The following is a 19,374-nucleotide window of genomic DNA, read 5'->3' as shown; positions in this document are numbered from 1 at the left end:
CCAAGCTTAAAAAATGCTCTTAAAATGGAAAAGTAGTAAAAAATGCAAAAAGTCGCAAAATAAAAATGACTTATGTGAAGATGGGGTAGCCCGGCCAGAGTTTATATGTGCTTCAGCATTGTTTTAGACAGCTCAGTAAAAAGATGACATGTCATCAACATCCAGGCCCTAGTGATCAGTCAACTATTACAAGCCATTTGCATTCAATGGGTAAGGTACAGATATTGGGTATATGGGTACCACATGTGCTAAGTGACAGTAACAAAAAATCAAGTAACCATCTGTTCATCATTGCTTGCCCGGCACCGGTTGGCTTGTGATAGGCATGAAGCATTCCTTTCGAACACTGTTACCGGTGACGAGAAATGGTGCCTGTACATCAACATGAATAAGAGGAAAGAGTGGCTCAGCACATCAAAAAAAGAAACTCCCTGGGCCCGATAGTGCCCGTCCACAGAAAATCATGTTGTGTGTTTGGTGGAACAAAGATGGCACTCTTCACCATCAACTTCTTCCAAAAAACATAACGAATATCTCTGCTGTGTATAGTGACCAGCTAAGATGGCTTGCCATTGCTATTGACAACAAAAGACAAAGAGAACAACCAGTCTTATTGTTCCATGATAATGCTCGTCTGCATACAGCGCAATTGACCAAAGGTGTGATTGCTGACCTTGGCCGGGAACCTCTTCCTTATCCTCCATATTCCCTGACCTTGCCCCCTCAGATTACCATCTTTTCCATTCTCTTTCTAACCACATTCAGGGGCAAGTGTTTCCTGACGAAACTTCTCTTGACCGATGACTAACAGATTTCTTCCAGTCAAAACCAAAACAATTCTACAAGCGAGGCACTCAACCGCTACCTGAACGTTGGCAGGTCACAGAGAGTGAAGGTGAATACATCACTGAGTAATTGTGATTTAGTGCGTGACAGGGACAGTAAAATACAATGAAATAAAAAATGAAATATAAGAACCGCACAAACTTATGCATCGACCCAATAGTTTTCAACTAGTTTTAGCTTAGGCTTATGGCTTACTGATGTTGTTTAGTTCTTGGTGATTTGTGATCTGAATTTTTCTGCCACCTCGTTTCATTATCACTGTCCTGTCCTTCGACCACATATTTTTCACACCGTACTTTGAAACTCCCTCCTGGAGGAGCTGTAGTCTCAGGGGAGTGAGATCTTCATGGATAGTTTTGTTCGTGCCCTTCAATCTTTTCTTGTTCATGAACAGTGCATTCCTCTTCCGATAGGACACAAACTTCACTATTATTGGTCTCAGATGACCACCTTCTCTTTCCCGTACTCCATGTGACCTATCAATATCTTCTAGACAGAGATCAACCCCAATTTCCACAGCAATATTTAAAATTTTGTCATTCGTGTTCCCGTGCGCGGACTCACCTACATCGAACAGTCGCAAGCAGTGGCACCTTGTGTACTGTTCCAAATCGTCAGTTTTTTCCTATAATTGGGACTCTAGTCTTTGTCCCTATCTTTGAGAGCATTCCGTAAATCTTCAATTACCTTTGTATTAATGTCCATAGACTTCTGAAATTGTTCCACTACTATCTTTGTCACTTACTCTTGCACTAGGTTAGCAAGGGTGTTCAGGATGTCCTTGCTACACAGCACATCCTGGACAGCTTGCTTCACCAAGCTCTCTATCAGCACTTGCTTCACTTTATGTAGCATGATGCTTTTGTCTGCTGGTAGATGCCTGAATACGACTAGTCAAGCTGGCATTCCGCGTCCACGTTCCTCCACTATTTAATCAAATTGCAGAAATGGTAACGAGACGACGCTGCGCAAACCCACCTGGAATGCTACGATTAAAAGGAAGTTACCCTATGTCATATCATAACTATGGACAAGACAATTTTCCAACCACACAGACCCATAGTGAAACGCCAATTAAATTAATGGCATCATTACGGGCCCACACGAAAGTCAAAAGTGCAAAGAACCTCAGAAATGAGGTGATGATAATTCTGGTGTACGGCTGCGATGGAATTATCTTAACAGATTTTTTTTTAATGCTATTTATTCGGGGCATCAACCTAAGAAGATCTTTTGCCCTACTTTGCACCATATGTTGTGAACCTGCGTGTATTTGGAAATGGCGGAAGTGTAAAGTGTGGAATGTGAGGAAAGGAACATTAAGGACGACACAAACACGCAGTCCCCAGGCCAGGGATATTAATCATTTACAATTAAAAACCCCTGAACCGGCCGGGAATCAAACTCGGGGCCGCCGGGTGACAGGCAGACGCGTTGGCCCCTACATTGCGGGGCCGGACATCTTAACAGATACCGAACCTGAAGAACCGTATTACTATTCATTTTTGGAACATCACCTGTGACCAGCATTGTACAAGAAGCGATGACAGTTTCTGCAGATGCCTCCCTTCATTTTGCAGGACAATGCCCAGGTGAATATCATGCAACTAGTGACTGGTTTATAAGCTTGATGGGGCTGGGAGTACTCCATCATTCTTCATACACCCTGGGCTTAAGCCTCAGCAATTTTGATAATTTGATACCAAAGATGAAGGCACCACTTTATGGCATCCACTTAGAAACCTGAAGTTTTGCAGATGATGTACCACTATTCACACCATCCAGAGAACAGGCACTGTTACAGGGATAGAACTTCTTCCTCATCACTAGCAATGGGTTCTACACTATGTTGGGACTATACTGAGGTAATATAGACATCTCACATAGATATCTTTTTTGTACAGGTTGTAGTTCATAATTGCCATTAATAAAGAAACAACGTTCATATGTATTGCATTTATGCACCAGCTTATGTTTCACAGCTGTGTTCAATATCATATCATATCAATATCATGAGTTTTCCCCCCGTTTAATTGCTATGCTTCATATTCCTTTTAATGTTTTTAATTGCTTTCCTATATTTTTATGTGGTGTTCTATTTATTATAAAATGTTGATGTCTACCTGTTTTAGTAGTCTATGAGTAATATCAGAGGATGGTTACTCCTTTCTACAAATATAAGAAAATGCTTACTAAAAGCAAACCGAGTCCAGAGCTGCACGTCCTCATCACTGTCACCAGGGTAACCTGGCCGAGATATGTCAGCCCCATACTGTTGTCCATCACTAAAATGAGATTCATTAGAACGAATCAAAGTACTCGAAAGAAAAAAATCAGGAATGAAGTACAGTAGGACCGCGATAATCTAGCATGCTTAGGGGTCTGCCAATGCCAAATTATCAGATATGCCAGATTATCAAGGTCATTTTTAAAACCCTGGTTTAAACAAGGGGGTATAAATAAAAACTATTTTTAACATACAAAAATGAACATTTTGTGTTTATGAAATACAATAGAAGGTATTACAGTATGAAAAATTAGAAGTATGTAGTCCTATACTGTAAGAAAACAAAATTACTGTTCAGTTAAATCAGTGTAAGGCTCAAAAATTTAGCAAAGTTCAATACAAATAATTTTTGTTGGCCTATTATGAAATAAAAAACATCATGGCTTTGAAAAGACCAAGAGTAGGTTAATTTAAATCAATAACATTGTTAAATACCAAGAATTTGGTACAGTTCAATCTGAATCACTGTCTGTATAGGCCTAGCATACATGTCTGACAATGTCGAGGGTGTGCAATGTGTCGGACTAGTATCTGTCACTGATGGGATAGCTTGAATTTTCTTCTGATTGTAGGGATGTTTAACTGTTTCTTGGATTGAGTTCTTTGTTGACAATATTTATTTTAAACAATGTGGAGATCCATAACCTCAGCAATGTCGTATTGTTAGCGCCCCTCTATGAATTTCATAAAAAGTGTTTAAGGCTTGTGAAGCCTTAGCCCATTAGACGTTTGGTTCAGAAAACATATTCCCTATACGTACAAACTTTTCGCTGTGCTGTAGTCTATTTTATAGTCGTACACATACCAAAGTTTGACAGAGTACAATGAATTTATTAAGTAACTGTAAAAGAAATCCACACCACACTGATGCAAATGTACAGTACGGCCCACGAGAGTTGAAGTCTGACGTTTAGCGCCACCAGCGAGAAAAAGTGGACTAACGCTGCTCGAAAATGGCCTGTTGCTATGGCAACGATAACAGAGTTGCAACATTTTAGGACGCTATAATCACGTGGATTGGCTTGCTCTCAGTCACTTTTGTCGTTCATATTCTGACTGATTTCTTTTCTCGATGAAGTATCGTCTTCCTATTGTGTTTATTATACAGTAGTTTATTCCTGAATTGTACAGGTACCGTTAACAATCCGAGTTAAATAATAAAAAACTATCAATGCGGGTAGTATTGTTCTATTCTGTGATTAACATGTGCATTTGTTGAGGTTATTGTCAGAAACTGATGATTTTGTTAGTGATTATGAAATCATTTATATATATCGATAATGTCGTGTTCTGTCTTAAATGCTGGAATTATTAACACTAGCTTAGGAACCGGTCAAGGGTAAATGAATTGTATTAGGCCTAGGCCTACCTGTTTTATTAAACACTCAGCCTGTCTGAAAGGGTGGTAGGCTGCAAATGGAGGTAACTATGACAACGCAGCGTACTTCGTAGTTACAGCTTTCGCCGCTCACCTGTCAGACTTCAACTCTCGTGGGCCCTACTATAAGTATGAAACTATAGGTGTATGTGAACGAAGAATCTTAGTGATACAAGCACGAAGCCAAGATGGCGACTGGCTGATCCCAGCGAGAGCACCCAGTGAGGCAGGCAATAGTGACACCTTGTACTGGATGAATAACAGTAAAGAGAAAGGAAATGGAGTGGAATTTGTAGTGAACCAGAATGTTGAACCAATAGCTGAAGTTGAGTATGTAAATGAAAGAACTATAATAATGCACATACATGTAAACAAGGAAATATAGAAGATAGTATAGTTGTATGCTCCACAGGCAGGATGTAGCGTGGAAGAAAACTGTTTCCCAAATATTTTTACTTACACTATTCACAAGTGTTTTACGCCATGGGTATGCATTAGTTTCAATATTCCATTATGTGCCATAGGTATGTACTTATTTAGATGAACTCACGCTCATCGGGACCGCGTTACACCCCCCTCCCCCCCCCTGCGAGGAAGAATTGGCAGGCCTGACTGACGTCACATTCTCACGGTGTACCACATGTACTGTTTATGTGTGTTTATTTTTCTTGTTCACGGTGAAATGTGGAATAATTACATTGGTGGCGCATGCGCGGTAGCAAAAATTCGGACTTAGTTTATGGATATTAATTCCCTGTCTCTCTCTTATAGCCTGTGACATCAGGTATGACGTTATCACCCCCCCCCCAATCACCAAGTAAACATTGTCGCCATGTACTCTACCAATCCTATATAGTGTCCTCTTCAGTGTTCAATATGGCAGGTAATAGTACAAAAACCTAGTATTTTCGCACCTCTACTCCTTCCTTGTACCCTAATGAACATATCTGATAGCATATGACGGCGCCTACAAGTGAACTGGAGATAGCGTGATTGTGAACTGTAACGAAAGAAGAGTTCCTCAATAAATTGGAAACGCATATTGTTGGAGATGGGAACATGATAACGGGAGATCTGAATGATCATGTGGGAACTGATAGAATGGGATATGAGAATGTTCTTGGCCCACAACCCCTGTGGGTGGAGGCGGTACAATAACACCCATGGTATCCACTGCCTGTCGTAAGAGGCGACTAAAAGGGGCCCCAGGGGCTCTAAACTTTGGAGCGTGGGTTGGCGACCACGGGGCCCACAGCTGAGTCCTGGCATTGCTTCCACTTACTTGTGCCAGGCTCCTCACTTTCATCTATCCTATCCGACCTCACTTGGTCAACACTTGTTCTTTTCCGACCCCGACGCTATTAGGTTTGCGAGGGCTAGGGAGTCTTTCCTTTTCACGCCCTTCGTGGCCCTTGTCTTCCTACAGCCGATATCTTCATTTTTCGAAGTGTCGGATCCCTTCCATTTTTCCCCTCTGATTAGTGTTATATAGAGGATGGTTGCCTAGTTGTACTTCCTCTTAAAACAATAATCACCACCACCACCACCACCTTGGCCCACATGGGTATGGCAATAGAAATGAAGATGGAGAGAAACTGTTGGACTTTTGTATCAGAAATAACCTGATGATAAAGAACACATTGTTTATGAAGAGGAATAGCCATAAGATTAGCTGATATAGTTGGGATGGACAGTATGGAACATTCATTGATTTTATAATACGGTAACAGACAGAGAATCGGGAAGATATGTCATGAATACGAAGATAATCCCCAGTGAAAGTATGGAGGGCGACCATAGATTATTAATTGTGGAACTAAAACAAGAAAAAATCCCTAAAATTGTATTGAAGAAGAAACCAAAGATCAGGATTTGGGAATTGGAGCAGGAGGATAAAAGAATGGCATTCCAAGATTGTATAAAAAAGAAGTTGCCTAACACAGAAATACGAAGAGGAGAAGAAGAGTGGGACAATTTAAGACAGACATTTGTGGAAGCAGCAATTGAAGGTATGCAAAAAAACAAAAGCAAAGCTTAAGGGGAAATTAGCATGGAATTGCACGTGAGCACTAAATTCTGCACGACGTCGCTAACACAGTGGCATCTACCCCTGTAGGTCGGCGCTGTAAAATAATACCCACAGTATCCCCTGCCTGTCATAAGAGGCAATTAAAATGGGTCCCAGGGGCTCTTTACTTGGGAGCGTGGGTTGGCGACCACGGGGCCTTAGCTGAGTCCTGGCATTGCTTCCACTCGTGCCAGGCTCCTCACTTTCATCTATCTTCACTTTCACGTCCTGAGTGACCCTTGTTATTCTTTAGCCAATACCTTGATTTCTCGAAGTGTCAGACCCCTTCATTTTTCTTCTTCTTCTTCTTCTCACCATATCCTCACTGGATGTCAGCTGTCATCAGGGCGATCTGTTTCTTGCTCTCAGCAACTCGGAAAACACTTCATTTTTCACTCTGATTAATGTTAATAGAGGAGGGTTGCTTATTGTACTTCCTCTTAAAATAATCACCACCACCACACTCCACACCAACTGTGTGGTAAACCCTGGTGTTTACATGATTATGAACGAGCACTATAGCACTAGAAGTTCAAAATACTCTGTTAAGTCTTGTTCGTGATAACAACACTAAAATAGTTCAAGCCCAACCTAGCACACGAGGGCAAAACGCTGGCAACTAGGAATGAGTTGGGTGGAAAATTTATAATGTCCAATAACGGACCATTTATATCTATATATATAAAATAAGAGTTTTGTCTGTACATAGCTCAGAATTTGAAAAAAATTGCATTTCTGTATCGGTCATGTCCACAGTAACAAGGAAATGCACTTTTTACTTTTCCGTAATTTCTGTCTGTTTGTATGTACACGCATCACGAGAAAACGGCTGAAGAGAATTTCATGAAAATTGGTATGCAAAGTCGAGTAATTAGTCGCTACAATCTAGGCCATAAATAATTTTATTCACACTGAGTGAAATGGTAGTTTAGGGGAAGACCTAAAATGTAATTTTCAAATATTTATGTTATTAGTGGCCGTATTGTAATTAAAATCAGTAGGCAAAGTCAGGGAACAAGTCCCTACAATCTAGGCTATAAATAATAAATAATAGGCTATAAACGGTAGCTTAGGGAAAGGCCTAAAATTTAAGTCTAAAATATTTATGTTATTAGCGGTCCCATCTTCATGAAAATCGGTATACAAAGTTGGGGAATAGTTCGCTATAATCTAGGCCATAAATAATTTTATTCACGCTGAGTGAAATGGTAATTTAGGGGTAGGCCTAAAATTGTATTCTCAAATATTTATGTTATTAGTGATTGTATCAAATACTACATAACTAAAGTTATATAGTATTAAATTTCCGATCATTTATGTCTTATACATTGTTACCATCCCGGCGATGATCACAGAGATTCATGAAATTTGATTTTTGTTACTAAGTCCATATCAGGGCAAAGTCACGAGAAAATAGGTAAACGAAACTTAATAAAAATCGGTATGTAAAGTCGGAGAATGAGAAACTACAGTCTACGCTATAAATAATGTTATAAGACGCCCTAATATCGCAGACTCGAAAGAAAACTAAATGTGAAGGGCTATAATAGAGAAAGCTTATAAAATTGATCAACAATAACATTTCATTGACCATTGCTTGTTGTGATGTGCTTTGTGTCTTCTGTTGGCACTCATCTCCGATATATAGGATTACTGCTGCGGGCCGAGTTTTTTTAAAATTTGCTTTACATCGCACCGAAACAGATTGGTCTTATGGCGACGATGGGATAGGTAGCGACCTTGGCCTCAATTAAGGTAGCCTACAGCCCCAACATTTGTCTGGTGTGAAAATGGGAAACTACTGAATACCATCTTCAGGGCTGCCGACATTGAGGTTCGAATCCACTATCTCCCAGATGCAAGCTCACAGCTGCGCACCCCTAACCACACGGCCAAATCGCCCGGTCGTACCGAGTGTAACAGCCTGCCTGAATATTTGTGGGAAGTAGCTGGGGAGTTAGATAACTTTCTTCTTTAGGATGCCATTCCTCTGGTTCATCTGAGACTACCGGTATGTAACACACTGGTTCATCATAGCATTCGAGCTATTCAATCCCTACTCTGAGGCACTTATTGGAATGATCAGTGTGCATATTTCACGGAATAATGGCAGAGAAGTATTCACTGCTGTCTGCGGCCTGGTCATTCCAGCTGTGAAACTCTGGACTGTTAGATTGGCACCGTAGTACTGTTCGTTAAAAGTGAGAAAATGTTCCGTTTTTTATTTAATCGAGTATTTTATATGACAACATTGCTTTTAGTTGCTACATTCCTACTGACGTTTTTGTAATGACCTATATTTCCTGGCCGAGGGGGTAAAGGCATACTCGGTTCGCCCGGAAGGACGTGGGTTCGAATCCCCGTCAAGAAGTCGTAAAATCTAAGAAACATTTCCACTTCCGGAGGTGCACATGGTCCTAAGGTTCACTCAGCCTACATCACAAATGAGTACCAGGCTAATTCCTGTGGGCAAAGGCAGCCAGGCGTAGAGCTAACCACTCTACCCCACCAAGTGCCGAGGTTAAGGATGGTGGAAGCCTTTACCTTCCACCCCTCCCAGGGCCTTCATTGCCTTTACAGAGATGACTCTCTCTCTCTCTCTCTCTCTCTGATGTTGACTTCAGTTAGGAAAACCACAAAGTCAGTCTTTTTGAAAATCCCGTAGCGAAGCACGGGTACATCAGCTAGTTGGAATTATAAATTTACTCATTCAGGACAAATATTTCAGATTCCCTATGGGAATCAACATCTATATCATAATGTTTACCTGTCCAAAACGTACTGCCAATTTTTTGATTATGTAATTTAATCGCAAAGTGTGATTAGAATTGTATTGAAAAGATGGAAAACCTCGTCTTATTTTAGAGTAAGTGGTATGTTCAGAGTTGTCAGTGGAGAGATGGCATGGAATGACATTAGTAGACGAATAAGTCTGAGGGATGTTTATAAAAGTAGAAAAGATAACAATATGAAGATAAAGTTGGAATTTAAGAGGGAAAATTGGGGCAAATATTCGTTTATAGGAAGAGGAGTTAGTGATTGGAATAATTTGCCAAGGGAGATGTTCAATAAATCTCCAAATTCTTTGCAATTATTTAAGAAAAGACTAGGTAAACAACTGATAAGGAATCTGCCACCTGGGTGACTGCCCTAAATGCACATCAGTGGTGATGGATTGAATGAATCTAATATTTTGGAAACTGGATCAGGTAGATAATTTCAAGTATTTAGGATGTGTATTCACCCAGAATGGTAATAGCCTATAGTTAGATTGAATCAAGGTGCAGCAAAGCTAATGCAGTGACAGTGTTTTCGCTAGAAATGTTTGTCAGTAGCCGGACGGGGAATACTACGTAGAAAATGAGTATGATACAATTCCAATTTATTCCCCTTATGGCATTAACAATAATATCAGACAGGTAAACATTAACATCAAAATTGAACTATTTTAGTGGTATTATCCTGAACAAGATGTAACAGAGTATTTTGAACTTCTAGTGTTCTACTGCTCATTCACAATCATGTAACACAGGGCCTTGCTACTCTGTTGCTGTGGAGTGCAATACGGCTTTGTGACGTCACGCAGAATCAAGCTCTCGCATGTGATTCCTCGCTAATCCAGACACCGCCTGCAAAAGAAACTACATGACAGTCAAGCTAAACATTTAAACTCCGATGTAATCGATGTTATGCCGACAATGATGACGATTTATCATTTAAATAAGCAGTTTTTTGGTATTTAAGTTTGAATTCGGACCACCCTATGATTCAAATATGTATGTACCTAGCATATATCTAGGTTATGTCAGCCGGGTGGTCTGCAAAACCAGCAAAGGTCCTAGGCAGAACACTGCAGTGAGCTCACAGCTGTGATCAACAGTATTCTGTAAGTAAGAAGTCAGCTCCTGGACGAAACTATCTTTACACCGTTCTGTTTTTAGACCAACATCGCAGTAACTCACAAGGGTGAAAGCTGGGTTGGACTATGGGTATCTTATTTGTAAGTTAGAAGTAACAGGTATGAATATAGCAAAAAAAATGATAGATGGGAAGAATGGCATGAGGGTGCTCAAAATGAGGATATAAAGGCTAAGTTAGGAATGAACTCTGTTGATGAAGCTGTATGCATAAACCAGCTTCGGTAGTGGGGGTCATCTGAAGAGAATGGAAGAGGATGTCTAGGTGAATAATTGACTCAGTCGTGGATGGTAAGTATAGAGGGGACCAAGACGACAATGGCCAGACTCAGTATCTGATGATTTAAAGATATGAGGTATGGAACTAAACAAGGCTACAGAGATAGTTAAAGTAGAAGATTGTGAAGGTATTTACTAACTTCAGAGGCTTACAGACTGAACGCTGAAAGGCATGGAAGTCTATAATGAAGATGTATGTGTATATGTACGTATAAAATGTCTGAAAACTAAAAAATTTAATTTAGGGGTGTCAGGTAACATAAAACCATATTAACTGACCAATATTAATTGTTGTAGCATGGTAGAGATCTTGTGCTTAAGTCATTTTAGCCAATTTATTTCAATTATGTGTTCACATACATGCCAGGATCGGAAGATCCGAGACATCTGAATGCAACAGGAATACGGTATGTACCGGTACCTCACTGTGGAGATCGAATAAAAGCTGAGACTAAGGAGTGCCTAGAAGAAAATCCACTGTTATGCAGTAGTTGCAGACTTCAGACAGGCATGGAAGTTGCCTCTTTGTGGTTTCATTCTCAGCAATGTGTAACAAAGCAAACCAAGATGTATTTCTGGGTAGTTGTAGCTTTCTTGACAAATCAAATGGTACTACTCATAGCAGGGCAATCGCTGACACTTTGAATGAATATATCTCATATGAAAATGTAACATCATCTGTAAATGTGAAGGCTTTGATATCTCCATGTTCTTTCCTTTTAATGGATTTCATTACTACATCCATCACAATAATAAATAGAAGTTGCGACAATGAGCTGCCCTGCTGCACTCCTCTCTTTGTTTCAAACCAGTCCGACAAACCACATCCTACTTGAATACAGCTTCTGTTCCCATTATACAACATTTTCACTTTGTCTATGAGGCTGTCTCGCACTTGAAGTTCTTTCATGCATTGCCAAATTCTTTCCCTTGGTACAATGTCGTATGCTTTTTCAATGTCCAAAAATATTAGAAATAAAGGCTTGTTCTTCTCCCAGTATTTTTCCATTAGGAATTGGGAGAGAGAATGCAAAGCTGGAATGAGGAGTTTAAGAAATATGGTTTAAACATCAGCAGGACCAACACGGTGGTGATGAAAGTGTATGGGGAAGGAGCAGAACCAATAGTCATGTTAAATGAAGCCCAACTGGACAGCGTTTCCAAATACTTGGGTAGCGTTATATCAAATGACAACCTAGCAAAACATGAGGTGAACAATCGAATCAATAAGGCAACACAATTTTACCACCAGGTAAGACACCTGCTGTGGGATGAGCAAATACCCATGAAAACAAAAATGACACTGTACAAGTCCTATTATACACCAATTCTTACATACAGTCTCAAAACCACAACACTGACCAATAGAGATAATTCCAAACTTCCGGCAGCTGAAATGAAATTCCTTCGCACTATGATCCAGAAAACCAGGAAAGACAAGATTAGGAATGAGAAAATTAGAGAAGTAGGAATAGATGATTCTCTCCTCAATAAGATTCAGATATCAAGACTGAAGTGGTTTGGTCAAATGAAGAGGATGCCAGTAAACAGAACTGCAAGGAAGGAATTTGACAGAAAAGTAGAAAGAAGATGACCCGTGGGAAGGCCATGAAGGAAATCGATAGATTTAGTTAAGAACGATGTAGTGCCGAGAGGTCATGATTGGGACAAATTGGTGGAGGAAGAATGGTACAAGTACAGGATGAGATGGAGGCTCATATACCACACCCGGGAAACTGGAGATGGTTTAGGATGATGATGAAAATGTACTTGGTTTGGCACCAAATTCAGCTCAATATGTGGGGACATGCCTTAAAACACTGAAGACTATAATTGGCGACCATCTTATGCACTTTCAATGTTTTGCGTATGAGGTAAACTTAGATGGAGGTGGTATTTAAGAAATGTCAGAACTAAACCATTTTGTATCTAAACTGAAAATGGCTCTCTTCCATCCAAGAAGAATGAAAGGTGCTTTATGAATTTTCTCAGGGAAAGTTATCCAAATCTTCCAGCAGAAGTATTTCCTTTCCCCGTGTTCGCACACTGGAATTTATGGGTTCAATTTGTAGAATTTATGGAAGTATTTATATGCTTTCTTTTTTATTTTATTTTTTATTTTTCATCTTTGGATGAAAATTGGTTAGACAACAGTTCTTCATCCCTATCAATTTTTTTTTTCCTAGTTGCTTATCTATACTTTGAGTCTGTCAATACGGAAAATGAAATTTATAAATAATAATAGTTGCTTTACGTCGGACAGATAGGTCTTATGGCGACGATGCGATAGGAAAGGCCTAGGAGTTGGAAGGAAGCGGTCGTGGCCTTAATTAAGGTACATCCTCAGCATTTTGCCTGGTGTGAAAATGGGAAACCATCGAAAACCACCTTCAGGGCTACCAAAACAGTGGGATTCGAACCCACTATCTCCCGGATGCAAGCTCACAGCCGCATGTCCCTGACCGCTGGCCAACTCACCCGCTATCAAATATTTTTAACCAACATATCATAGATAAGACTATTCAAGAAGTCAGGGACATAGCCAGGAGGAATTACTATCCCTTTGATAGAGTGCAACATCACAAGATGATTGAAATATTAAGAAGTATTGGTCAAGATGATAAGGATTTAAGAATCATTGTCAACTTATACTGGAATCAGACTGCTTCTGTTAAGACTTGGACAGCAAAATATGGAAGACGTACATATCCAACGGGGTGAACGACAGGGTCGTATAATGTCTCCATTGCCATTTAACATCTATTCAGATTATATCTTCAGGGAAGCACTGGATGATATAGAAATGGGAGTGCTATTAAATGGACAATGGATAAACAACATTTGATATGCAGATGACACTGTAATTTTTGCAGATAGTTTAGAAAGTTTACAATATTTCATTGAAAGAGTAGCATTCACTAGCCATGAATACGGTCTTGACATTAATATAAAGAAAACCAAAGTTATGGTCATAAATAAAAACTTTATCCCTGCACGTCATCTAGTAATTGACCATAAACCTGTTGAACGAGTCCGGAAATACACTTATCTTGGCACCATCGTTAATGATCAATGGGATAATTCGGTTGAAGTAAAGTCCTGCACTGGAAAAGCAAGGACTGTGTTCAACAAAATGGGAGAACTGTTCTAAAAGTCACGACTTAACACTAGTTACAAAAATGAGACTCCTTCGCTGCTATGTATTTTCCATTCTCTATTATGGTGTTGAAACATGGACTTTAACTAAGTCGCTCAGTAAAACATTAGAGGCCTCTGAGATGTGACTATACCGTGAGATGTGACTATACCGAAGGATGCTAAGAGTGTCATGGACAGAACGTGTCACAAATGCACAGATCCTTCGAGGGAAGAGAAACGATAACTGACCATTGTAAAAACGAGAAAGCTACAATACCTTGGTCATATCATGAAAAACAGAAGCAGGTACCATCTACTGTAAGAAATCCTGCAAGGAAACATACCTGGAAAGAGAGGGGTTGGCAGGAGACGAATCTCCTGGCTAAAAAAACCCAGAGACTGGACTCTCATGTCATCGGCAGAGTTACTCCAGACAGTAAGTTATAGACGAGAAAGGTTCCACCTTTTCAATACAAATTTATTTATACAAATATCTACAGTACCGGTTTCGACTCTTTACATGTAGTCGTCCTCAGCTGTACACCGTTACCTTCACATAAACCAAATTAGTTGATTTGCCTTGTCCATAATAATAGTCATGATAGGATATATCTTACTTCTAATTGAGCATACTTCAGGGTAAATTCGACTATGTACAATCTAAAATATGTAGGTGAACTTTTTAGGCCTAAAATCAGGTAAATGGGCTGTTATTAAAAGTACAATTACGTAAACACTTTTTTTAAAATATATGTGATACATGTAAAATGTTGTCTTAAAATATACAGTTCAAGTAAAATCCGTTACAATAAATAAATAGGAAACATTTTTGTTGGAATAAGTTTTCGTCTAACGTACGTTGATTTTCTTCAATATGATGTGAAAATCATATAAATGGACTATTATTAAAAGTATAGTTACATAAACACTCTTAAAAATATATATAGTAGGCCTACATGTAGAATGTCATCTTAAAATGTGCAGATTCATGTAAGATCCGTTACAATAAATAGGAAACAATTTTTTAGAGTAAGTTTCCGGTCTTGCATTCGTTGATTTTCTTCAATATGATATGGAAAATGTCTATGTTTTTTGTAAGTGGTGCTCTTCTTTCTGCTGTATGTTATGCTTATTCATTAGTTTATGGTTGACTTATCAATCATTAATAACAAGTCTGATGTATTGTCTGAGGTAGATGTGTGCAGCTGTGGTTGAATATGGCTAGAGTATTGAATGTAATTTCTTTTCTGTGAGTGTCAAACGCAGGAAGGTGGGTCTTCTCTGGTCTACAAATGCCGATGTGTGTGATTGCTATTGTGGTTGTGATGCGCTAGCTTTGGCTGCCTGGCGTGACAAGGTGGAACCTTTCTCGTCTATAACTTACGATAATACCAATATAAATGGTCCGTTATTGGACATTATAAATTTTCCAGCTAACTCATTCTTGGTTGCCAGCGTTTCGCCATCGTGTGCTAGGGTGGGCTCATCAGTTGGTACCTAGCACACCTACCAATACGCTAGCTAGTGCATATCGTGGAGGCCACTGCGTAGGCTACATGCAGCCACCGGCAGTGCCAATGCACTAGAGACTTCGTCTCATTACCAAAAATTGATGCCTGCTTGGCCATCAGATGATATATATGTTGATTCCCATAGGGAATCTGAAACATTTGTCCCAAATGAGTAAATTTATAATACCAATATAAATGGTCCGTTATTGGATATTATAAATTTTCCAGCTAACTCATTCTTGATTGCCAGCGTTTCGCCCTCGTGTGCTAGGGTGGGCTCATCAGTTGGTACCTAGCACACCTACCAATACGCTGGCTAGTGCATATCGTGGACGCCACTGCGTAGGCTACATGCAGCTACATACAGAATGAGTTAGCTGGAAGATTTATAATGTCCAATAACGGACCATTTATATTGGTATTATAAATTTACTCATTCGGGACAAATGTTTCAGATTCCCTATGGGAATCAACATATATATCATCTGATGGCCAAGCAGGCATCAATTTTTGGTAATGAGACGAAGTCTCTAGTGCATTGGCACTGCCGGTGGCTGCATGTAGCCTACGCAGTGGCCTCCACGATATGCACTAGCCAGCGTATTGGTAGGTGTGCTAGGTACCAACTGATGAGCCCACCCTAGCACACGAGGGCGAAACGCTGGCAACCAAGAATGAGTTAGCTGGAAAATTTATAATGTCCAATAACAGACCATTTATATTGGTATTATAAATTTACTCACTCGGGACAAATGTTTCCGATTCCCTATGGGAATCAACATATATATCAATATAACTTACGATAACGGTCAATACGGAAAATGAAACTGATAAATCAAGATTACTCCAGACAGCTCACAACAGAGAAGACACAGCCAAGGTGGTTGCCGACATCTGGAATGGATAGGGACCAAAAGAAGATCCCCCCACCACCATCATTTTTACAAAAGAAAGTAAAGAAAAAATTGACAAACAAGTGAAAGTCGACTTAATGGGTTGGCTCTTTTGAACATTTACAGAGACATAACTGGAAAACCAATGGATCTCGAATCTATTTTCTAAGAAGCCACTGTAAAACTTTTAAAAGGTAGTCACTTTTAGATAGGCTTATACCCTCAATATTTAATTGGAGTATATTCAAAGAGGGGCCGATGTTTTTTACCGATGTTGTTTGGTTCTGAGAACCATTTAGACAAAAATTATGTACCATGATACAGGTTGAAGTGTAATGTATCCTCTATTTCCTGGGATATCCGTAAAGCAGAGCTTAAGGTCCAGCAGCCAAGCAGTTGAATGACACAATGAGGACAATATCAGGCACCATCAAATCAACACCTCTGAAATGGCTGCCAGTGTTATCCAACATCCATCCCCCTCACATACGAAGAGAAGCAGCTCTGCAAATGGAATGGCAGAAAAGTCGCAGTGATCCTCAATTGCCCTTACATCAGGACTGCAAACTTCAGACACGACAGAGGTTGAAATCCAGGAACCCATTATGGAAGCTTGGTGAGCTCATCAACTCACATTTCGATGCTGATCAAGCCTGGCGTGAAGAATGGAATTCATCAAACCCGACCACCTGGGTTTAATCAATAATCCATGCAGAGCTCTGCCTGGTTTCAACTTATCGAGAAAGGAATGGACATCTTCAAACAGAATCAGGACAAATCATGGAAGATGTAAATTCTGGCTCTTCAAATGGGGAAAAACTACGAGTCCACTGTGTGACTGCGATAACGTGCCTCGGACCATCCAGCACGTCGCTATGGACTGTCCAAGAAGGTTCCATGGATCTATCCAAGAAATACATAGTGGCACTGAAGAAGTAGTGATCTGGCTGCGTACACCGGACACTGTATTTTAGCAAACCAAATTTTACCTACAGCCTGACATGTAAATATTTATATGAGTTTATTGTAGGCCTATGTTTCCTGTGTATCCTTATTTTTGCCATATGAAATAAATAAATAGCCTAAATAAATAAATAAATAAATAAATAAATAAATAAATAAATAAATAAATAAATAAAGTAACTGTAAAACTGTTGACCTTGATCATATTGTTCTTGTTTTGTATTTTATGTAAGATTTTGTAATGTAGCATTACTCCAATCTGAGTATCAAAGTAATTCACTTTTATCAGTGACCTTATAATAACACTTGTACATGCACAAGCACCTTCATTATGTTCTATCATCATTTTGTAACTATAACCCCTCACCACCATCAGTCGGTACAAGATATCAAAGATATATGTGGCAGCAGCGGTAAAACTCTTCCATAAAGAAGTATTACCGGTACCAACAGCTACATACGACCTAGAACTCGTATGGGAACATCTTTATGTCAACAGCCTGAGGAAACTAGAGAAAGTGAAAGCAGCATACCTCAAAAAGAGCAACTGGCCTTTGTAAGACCTCAAAAAGAGCAACTGGCCTTTGTAAGTACGTGCCTTCACTTACAGTATATGAGCTAACAAGGGAACCACTCCTCTAGAGGAGCTTTGTCTGAAGCTGCCTCTGCCTTCTACATCAAGCTACGACAAAGTGCTAAACGAACTGTGATGGAAGAAAACTGCAATTTGGCTAGACTTCTACAGTACTGATGCCACGACCACAGAAGACTGGAAGAAGCTTAACTATGAGCTGCGCCATCTCTTGACCCGACTGGCAGTACATGAATTCCACAACCCTGGACTAGACTGCATGTGCAAGTTTTGTGGTGTAGCATGTAATAGATATAAGGCGTGAAAAGATAGGGCACACGCTAACAAAGTTTTGTATAGAGGAATACCCGTATATCTGTATCATTAATAATGCTATTGGCTGCAAATGATCATTAATTATTTTGAAGTACAGTAGGACTCAGGTCTCAGTCACAATTAATAAATGAAATGGCGTATGGCTTTTAGTGCCGGGAGATCCCAGGGCAGATTCGGCTCGCCAGGTGCAGGTCTTTTGATTTGACGGCCTTAGGCAACCTGCGCGTCGTGATGAGGATGAAATGATGATGAAGACAACACATACACCCAGCCCCCGTGCCAGGGAAATTAACCAATGATGGTTAAAATTCCCGACCCTGTCGGAAATCGAACCCGGGAAGCCTGTGACCAAAGGCCAGCACGCTAACCATTTAGCCATGGAGCCGGACACAATTAGTAGATTTACCCAGTTGGAGTTGTGGGATGAGTCGTTAACTTGATGCACTGTGCTGAAAAGATGTGCTGGAGGATGTTTAGGCCTACCCAGAGATATGTTGCAATTCATGGACTGTTTTTTTCAAATGGAAATGTAGAAAGCAAAATGAAAAACATACTGATGATCACTTGGTGGAAAAGGGAAAATTAACATTCACTTTCGATTGAATTTTGGTAAAGGTTTTGAAGTAACAATGTTTAGGCCTACTATTAATGGCGTATTTTCCGGGCTTGTAGGCCGTGGTCCGGGAAATACAGGTATGATTTAACAATTACTTTCTCCGCCGCTGAGAGATATTTTCAACTGAATTCTTCTTCGCTAACCTCATGTCTGGAGTAAAAGTTTCTGCAACGTTGGTGGTATGTTCCAGAGAATGCAATCCTTTCCGACACACAGTTAAATACAGGTCCCCAATTGGAGACATGATTGTAAACTTTAAGGTAACTTCTTTACAATGCACCATTTCAACAGCGTGGCGTGATGTAACCTATGCTAACATAACACCTTAAACCTTTAACAACAGATTGCTCTTCAACACCAGATGAATGTGGTGCGAAAATGAAATCAACCGCTTTATCGTATTCAAGGATCATATAAGAGAAATGATCGTATTTAATTAGTGATGTGCGCGAGTGATGCCTGGAATCGCGGTACTCGATTCTTTCGAGTCCAGGCTCGGACTCGCTTCGCTTGCGAAGGCTCGATGATAGCATGACGTCACACGTTCGCTCACTCGCCGGCTCGTAGATGG

At 39.9% G+C, this 19,374-nt stretch overlaps 1 protein-coding gene across 2 annotated transcripts in view; it reads right to left on the bottom strand.

The window, feature by feature from the left end:
• The window catches only part of agt (O-6-alkylguanine-DNA alkyltransferase), a 71,983-nt gene extending 52,831 nt beyond the window's left edge, over nt 1–19,152 (bottom strand). For both annotated transcript variants that reach the window (XM_067138265.2, XM_068228778.1), the window contains exon 1: nt 18,947–19,152. In XM_067138265.2, coding sequence (XP_066994366.2) covers nt 18,947–19,086 — 140 coding nt within the window. In that variant the 5' untranslated portion in view covers nt 19,087–19,152. The remainder of the gene's footprint in view (nt 1–18,946) is intronic.
• Nucleotides 19,153–19,374: the final 222 nt, after the last annotated feature.

This window comes from Anabrus simplex, chromosome 1 (genome assembly GCF_040414725.1).
Source record: "Anabrus simplex isolate iqAnaSimp1 chromosome 1, ASM4041472v1, whole genome shotgun sequence".
In the NCBI taxonomy this organism is placed as follows: Eukaryota; Metazoa; Arthropoda; class Insecta; order Orthoptera; family Tettigoniidae; genus Anabrus; species Anabrus simplex.
The sequence above is the reverse complement of the archived record's forward strand: the minus strand, read 5'-3'. Positions and strand labels throughout refer to the sequence as shown.